The 8,151-nt window shown below is 42.6% G+C and overlaps 1 protein-coding gene across 1 annotated transcript in view; it reads right to left on the bottom strand.

The window, feature by feature from the left end:
• Positions 1-8,151, bottom strand: part of PLXDC2 (plexin domain containing 2) — a 190,936-nt gene that overhangs the window by 98,010 nt on the left and 84,775 nt on the right. The window contains exon 5 of the mRNA XM_015410001.1: positions 3,231-3,353. Coding sequence (XP_015265487.1) covers positions 3,231-3,353 — 123 coding nt within the window. The remainder of the gene's footprint in view (positions 1-3,230; positions 3,354-8,151) is intronic.

Below are 8,151 nucleotides of genomic sequence, written 5' to 3'. Positions count from 1 at the left end.
CTCTGGCCCTCGCCAGGCCCAGAGTCGCTGCTTCCTTCTCCCCCCCAACTGTCCCCGTAGCTTCTCTGGGCCTCGCCAGGCCCAGAGGTGCCGCTTCCTTCCCCCCCCCAACTGTCCCTGCCGGCCCCCGCCCCACTTCGCCAACACGCCCGGGAAGCCGGACAGATGGGGGAAGCTTTCTTAGGGCCCCCCACGCCGCTTCTCTTGGCCATATTCTGATATGACTGAGAGTGCAGAAAGAGACAATTTATAGGAACCATTGACTACTTTTTGCAAAGTAAGAGGTATTGCTCCAGAGAAAGATCCTTCCTCTGTTGGATTTCTTTCTTCAGAGGAAGATTTTTCACTTAGACAAAGGAAGTCATAAGATCCAAGTTCTTATATCTGGTTACACTTGTATTTAGAAATTTTATGCTAGCATTTAGGAATCTAATCTATTCTGGTCTGTGTTGGACTTGGGCTGCGATCACATGCACAATTAGACCCGACATAGGTGCGAATGCTGGGCAGATTTAAAGGGTGCAATCAGAAAACAACATCTGGGAAGTGCCCCACAACCATCAGCAACCCGTTCTGCTCTGCCACAGAAGCGGAGTTAAAAGACACCGGGGAAAACCCGGTAGTAAATGGGTTGCAACGGGCCACAGACAGACTTTCCTGTGTCTGATTGCTCCAACGGGCTCTCATGGCATTGGGATGGTCTGATCAGGCCATCCCGAATCTGTGCTGTTGTTCCCCCCACTTGCAGTATGCGCATCATCGCAAACTCCACAGGGAGCCCTTGGTGCGGAGGTGCAATTTATAGATCCCTCATTTAAGCGCATGTGGGGAAAAGGCACAAATCTCACCCACACCCACAAAACTCACCCACACCCAACTCACCCACAGTTGCGTCTGATTACACACTGACGGACTGCCCCTACAGCTTCAAAAGGAGGTGTGATCATGCGCAACTGTAGGTCAAATTCCTCCAGAAGAAATAGCCTCGCTTCCCTCCGTTTTTTCTGGCACGTGTGACCACAACCTTGGCCTTTAAAAAAATATTGATGAATTGAGGGATTTATGTAGTACTGGAACATATTTTATGGAATAAATTATACAAGGGGAAAAGCATATGTTGTAAGAGATTGCAATGTGGATTAAATCAAAAGATACATCAAAAGCAAACAAAGCCACATCTGATACTTAGATTAGTACCCAGAATATGTTTCAGTAACTGCTTGCTTGCTCTCATCACAGTATTACACTGGTCATTTAGCCACAATCCACTGGCTACGAGGATGTTTATAGAAATGCTGATGCAGAAAGGTTTATTTAAAGTGCTCCATTTTCACTTTGGCCATTTATTATTCATAACATTAACTTTTCTATCTATTGCAAGCTTTCAGTGTGACAGGATGCTAAATAATAAAATGCGTTAACAGTAGACATTAACTATGCTGGCTAAATGGAATTGCTATGAATTTATAGATAGTGTGCCATTAGTGACGCTTTGTAGCATTTGAGTTACAATGGTAGTCCCATTATTCGTCACACAAGTTGTCTTTTTGACCCTCATGTACCATATTACAGGCCTCCACAGCTTACAATATACCTAACTGAACACAGCATACCACTGATATATTGTGGTGTTTGACAGTCCCTGTTTCTGCAACCCTAGGGAATGTCAACAAAAGACTTAGTGATCTGGTAAACCTAGTGGTTCAGCTCCATTTTGTTTGGTTGGTTGCCTGGTTGTGAAGGCCCATTCCCAGATGACTAGCATACAAAAATGGTGCTGTGAAGACTGAGAAAGAACATAACACATCTAGATACCTGAAATAAACTCTAATAGAGTAAAAGTGCTGTTAATGAGAATTGGGGGTGCCAGTTATGCCAGCTAACTAAGGTTTTACACAATTGCAGTCCAGTGATTTGGGTGTCTCCTGGCTGAGTCGCTTGGATGGCTCTCTTTTGAGTCAATCAGCTAGTGCCTGCCAAAGTCACTCCACTGACTTGCAGCTGAGAAACCACCAGGAGAAGTGATATGCTTTGATTTACCTCTCTTCCATCATTTTTCTTAGTAGAGGCATCAAAGACACACCAAGACAGAATGGTGCAAGTCAAGGTCAACCCATCACTGAGAAAATCTGGGGGTGTCAAAGTGGGATCCCACAATAGCACAGTGCAATTTTAGTCTTGTTTCTTGAGAGAAATATTTTGTGGGGGGAAAAATTGAAACATGTTCATGGTGCTGTCTTCAAATGGGCTTTTCATAATCTCACTGCATAAGTGATTTTGCTATATATTGCATTTTTCATGGTGCAAAACAAATAGACATGTTTAATTTATTTTCTGAATATTGATTGGACTGCTTTCTATTTTATACAAAATACAATTCTTCCATATCAAGATTCATTTCATTTCTCAGCTCTTTTTTTTAAAAAAAAGATTCATGCACAGCATATGCATATAGAGATTCACAAATATATATAACAGATTTACAGTGCAGTCCTATGCATATTTACTCAGAAGTAAGTCCCATTTTATTTAGTAGTTCTTACTCCAAGGTAAGTATTCTTAGGACTATACCACTGGTGATTTTTTAGCCCCCGTATATTCCACTGTAGGAATCTTCTCACTCCTGAAATCATATAAAGCCAGAAAAACTTTATGCCAATGGCTATCTAATGTAATTTTCCCTTCACTAATTTTTGGTTCTGAGTAGCAGCTACATAGCCAACATTTATCACTTCTGCTGCTCTGCTCTGTCCATTTTTACATTTTTAAAGAATCAGCAACTGAATATCATTATATCAATATGATGTTATTACAATCTGGGTAACATGTTCCCTGAATCCCCAGCTTTCTTTTTTTTAAAAAAGTAAGTTGCTAGGCCCTTTTATTGTGTGTAATTTACTTCATTTTATCCTGCCCTTCTTCTAAGGAGCTCAGGGCAGCTTTTATCCTCACAAAAAAACCGTGAGGTAGGCTAAGCTGAAAGCGTATAAATTGTCCAAGGTGAGCTTTGACACCAGTGGAGATTTGAACCCAGTTCTTCCATATGCTAGTCTAGCAGTCTTAACCACTTAACCAGCTGTTGCGACAAGAAGTAAAACTAATACCTTCAGTACATAAAGCATTTGCTATGTGTCTAAGCCATATCCTCTCTTCTAAAAGAGTCCTCTGTGATTCTTTTGATTTTCCTACACAGGGGGAAAAGGCTAGCCAGCAAAATGATTAATACATACCATTATCAAAATATCTGACAGTTGAATTTCTTGAAACACTAGGGTCAAAGTTGGCCATCAAGGGAGCGATGTATTGTGTAGCTGTTAGCATTCGATGCACAACTTCTCCTGTATATATAAAGCCTAGAATAAAGAAACGAAATAGCAAAATCATGTCAGCAACAGCTGAAAAGTTAATACATGCCAGAGTTAATTAGGTGCTGCCTGAGCTTCAAAGAATTCTTGAAGGAAAAATTAATCTCATCACCAGGTTTTAATAATGAATCACAGAACGGTAAAAGAATACAGAAAGAAACATCATAAAGGGCAACAGAAGAATGGCTTCTTGAGATAAACAAATGAAAGGGGCCATGTTGGGGAAATGGTTAAGGGCAATGGGTCTTATCCTGAGATCTTCAGACTGTTTTTACTTGACTGGAGAGAACACAAAGTCTGCAAGGAGTTGGAAAAATCATGATGTGGAAGAAAAATGAAGGGATTTCCTGGTTCACAGTAGTCAGATCGCCATTATTTTTATATTTAATTATGAATCTGGAACCAAAGTACAAATCAAAAAAATGTGTCCCATATACAAAAGGGAGAGTTGTTTTTACAAATCTGGACTAAGGTTCCCAGACAGGGCCTGGCAACTAGTGGGAGCCCTCGCCGGTGACAGAATGATGTCACCAGGGATGCACAGATCTCATTCTTTGTGAACCTGGAAGTAATGTCAGCCTGTTTCCACAGGATGCCAGGGATGCCCGACATTAGGGCAAAACACTATAGCGACATGCTGACATCACTTCTGGGCACATGGGGAGTGATGTCAGCACATCAGAATGCTGCCACCCCCCATTTCTCACCATCCCCCCCCCCGCCAGCCATATAAGCAGCAGTAGGAAATCACCCACTGGCAGTGGGGGATCCCTAACCTAGCAGAATGGCAAACCCAATCTGGGGGAGTCCCCATGCTTGCAACCCCCCTCCGCAATTAAAAAAAGAAAGGATAAAATAAAACAAAAAAGTTTTTAAATGCCAATACTTCACAAAATTACCTCATGTGAGGCCTAGAGAGCCATTTGGGATTTCCTAGGAAATCCAAAATGGCTGCTGCTCAGGTGAATTAGAAGGGAGAGAAGGAAGGGGCAGGTAGGAAAAGAACTGAAGCAAAGCAAAACAAAGAGAATTGGAGGGAAGGACTAGAAGGAAAATGGCAGATGTGGGGGGACTGAGATAGGTCGAAGGGAAGAGAGAAGCAGGGATGGGGAGAAGCTGCAGAAGCTATGAGGGGAGAGGAAGGCTGAGATATCATAGAGGATTGACCAGCCAGGGAGATGAGACTCCCCCCCCCCAGTTTCTTGCTTGTAACATACTAATTCTGTACAATCTGTTTTACTGATTTTCATGCATCTAGCACAGGTTGTCAATTGTTCCAAAATAACACTCACAGAGTCTGGATTTGCCATTATCTGTTTACTGAATTTTAATAGAGAACCCAGACATCACTGTTGTCGATCCATTGCATTCTAGTGTTTTTTGTGGCAGTTCTGTCTTTTTATAGACTTTATTTGGGATTAATTTTTAAATTTTCAAGACCCGGGTGCCGCAAGACGGAGTGAGCTCCCGTCTCTAGTTCCAGCTCCTGCCAACCTAGCAGTTCGAAAGCAAGAAATTGCAAGTAGATAAATAGGTACCACTTTGGTGGGAAGGTAACAGCGTTCCGTGCGCCTTTGTGTTTAGTCATGCCGGCCACATGACCACGGAAATGTCTTTGGACAGCGCTGGCTCTTCGGCTTTGAAACGGAGATGAGCACCGCAACCCTAGAGTCGGATTCGACTGGCTTTCGAGCAAGGGAACCTTTACCTTTACCTAATTTTTAAACAACGTTCAGTTTCAGCACCAGCCTGTCCTGTATAGATGTCAAATGCTGTGCATTTAATTTTTGTCCTTTTTTTCTCCTTCCAGATTGTTTCCTGCATATCTTGTGGTTATCACGTTAATGTTTGGCATTCATTAATCAGTTGGAGGGACGGAATTTATGTACTACCACTTTGTAAACAGCCCAAGTTAATTTATTTGATATTTTTTTCATATTCATACAATTACAATAATACAGAACGGCATTTAAAAATGAACAGTGACTCTGGATGGCAACAAAGTAAAAAGCAATATTTATCCTCCTTTCTCAAAGAACAAAACCTGATAATCAACCTTTCATTCATGAGAACCCAAAACTAATGGCCATGCCAAGAGACAATGTAAATTATTTATTTATTTGTTTGCATCTTGCCTTTCTCCCCAAAAGGACCCAAACCAGCTTACATCGTTCTCCTCTTCTCCATTTTATCCTTACAACAACACTGTCAAGCAGTTTAGTCTGAGAGTGTGTGACTGGCCCAAGGTCACCCAGCAAGCTTTCATGGCAGAGTGGGGATTCCAACCCCGAGTTTCTCAGATTCTAGCCTGACACTTTAACCACTACAACACACTGTAAAGTAATCAATTAATCTAAAGACATAGGAACAAAAAGGGGAAGAGGACTTACTTCTGGGTAGAACTATAGCATTCTGCCCATTGCGACCAATTTGGTTGGGAAATACAGTGCTATATAATATGCCATGGAATCTATAGTATCTTCGGAGATATGGTGGATAGCTTACACTTACTATTTTAATTCTGCTTGCAACTTAATGAGGAAAACAGAATCCACAAAAGTACAGTATGGAGCTACCAACAAAAACATTTGCCCTTTTCTACTTCAGCTTATATAATCACATCCCTGAACTGTATCAAAAGGGACACACAAAATTTCTGTTAAGTGATTTTATGCACTTGCTTTCAAATGTTCGCTATTTTATATAAAGCAACATAGTCATATCTAATAAAGGTTGTGGCCAGCTAACCAGGTAGAAGGACATTTGTAAGTAACATTAATGAAAGCTTACTCAATAAAATTTTGTATTGTGGACTGCCATCTTGACTCAGCAATTCAAAAATCAGAAAAAACACCCCAGAGAGTGAGGAGATGGATAACTACAGACCAGCTAGCATTTATAGGGGTCAAATGGTCATGCTTCAGTACAGCTTGGAATGAAACACAGGATGAGTTCAAAGCATCCACAGATTCAAAGCCTGAATGAATGCCTGTTGAATTGGATATTTTATCATTTACACTAATACCACAAGTTCTAAATGTAAACCAAGAATATTCCAGAATAGGTTTCCAGAGCAATTTAGCAAGTATCACTTAGTCTCTCTCACGGCTGCAATTGCTCTCTGTTGATTCACTGTGGCCCAGGGAGAATGTTCTAAACCTTCACACGGGGGGGCTATTTAGGCTCCGGTCACACGGGCAGGAAACTGCGGGGGGGGAGCGTGGCTGTTTGCCCCGGGGCCAACTAACGCGCGGTTAAGGGATCAGACCTCTCCTGGAGGTTCCGTGGAGGGTCTGTGGGAAGGGAGAGGTGCTGATCACAAGACGATCCTGCGCGCAACAAAGAAGTGCGCGGTGCGGCAAATGGGTGGGTTTTTTTTGTCGTGTACACCATAAATGCGCATGCTCCGTTGGGTGCTTGTGCGCATCCACGGAGACTTGGGAAAAAAGCACCTTGTTTGCAAGGGGACATGGGCGGGCGCCGGATGCCACCGAAAACACGATCAGACGCCCGCCCTTGCCCCGCAGTTTCTGGAAACTAGTACCTCCGAGGTACTAGTTTTTAGCAGCACGGTTTCGGCGGGAAGCCTCGGTTGAGCCACGGAAGCACTACGCTTCCCAGATGTGCCGGTGAGATCGCGCCCGGAAACTCCGCCTGACTTCCGTCTCTCTAGCGTGGCTAATGTTCCATGTGACCGCAGCCTAAGTCTTTCTTTAGTGGGAGAAATCTGGAACTTGTGGAAAGGCTTTAGAGCCTGGGACATAAGCCACCCTTCTAGACAGATGGAATAAATTAATATTATGGAAGGTTATTAAAGAGGATTTTAAAAAGTAGAATATACAATTTTATTTATTTTTAAATGATAAGACCAAGGAAGAAACAACTAAGCAAATTAGAAATGGATTATGGAAGACTTTGCTACTGGTACAAGTCTATTTAGCACAGAACTATTATTTGTCTCTGCAATAAAAAAAGCATAGAATATAATGTGCACACCTAATGATATACAACTGAAATGTTACACATTTTAAGTAATTCTTACCTCAGATGGCCTGGATCAGAGCGCCATATGAGTAGTTCAATATACCCAAAATAATTTTGGAATTCTTTCTGTTTTGGTTGATATAAATGTGATAATGATCTTACAAAGTTTTTTTTAAAAAGTAGCCATGGGGATTTGGACAAGAGCCAAATCACTGGGGGAAAGATTTTTTTTAACTGTTCCCTGTAGGATTCCTGTATGCAGCTACCCCACCCCACCCTGAGCAAACAGCAGCTCAAGGGAGATGTACTGTTTTGGCAAATCTTTAGGAATTGTTTGGTGCATTTACGATGAGGCACCCACCCAGAGCCTCTGGCCTTTTCTCACTCTGCTGGCATCAAAACCAATTTAATGCCTAGAAAGAGGCTGCTGAGAGGGGAGGAGATAAAGTTGCCATCTTCAGGTATGGAAATTCCTGTAGATTTGAGGAGTGGAGCCTGGAGAGGGGGACCTCAGACAGGTTACAGTGCCATAGACTCCACCCTCCAACCCAGCTATTTGCTCCTGGGGAACTATTGTTGCCAATCTTGGCCCAGCAACCATCACACCATTCTCTTCAACCCCCTGCTGTGCAGCAGACTTTCCCCTAGGGTTGCCAATCTCCAGGTGGGACCTGGAGATCTCCCACTGCTACAATTGATCTCCAGATGACAGAGATCAGTTTCCCCTGGAGAAAATGGCTGCTTTGGAGGGTAGACCCTATGACATTATACCTGCTGAGTCCTTCCGCCCCCCCCCCAATGC

Source organism: Gekko japonicus, unplaced genomic scaffold, assembly GCF_001447785.1.
Source record: "Gekko japonicus isolate JY-2015 unplaced genomic scaffold, Gekko_japonicus_V1.1 scaffold101, whole genome shotgun sequence".
In the NCBI taxonomy this organism is placed as follows: Eukaryota; Metazoa; Chordata; class Lepidosauria; order Squamata; family Gekkonidae; genus Gekko; species Gekko japonicus.
This window is presented reverse-complemented; position numbering and strand designations above follow the sequence as displayed.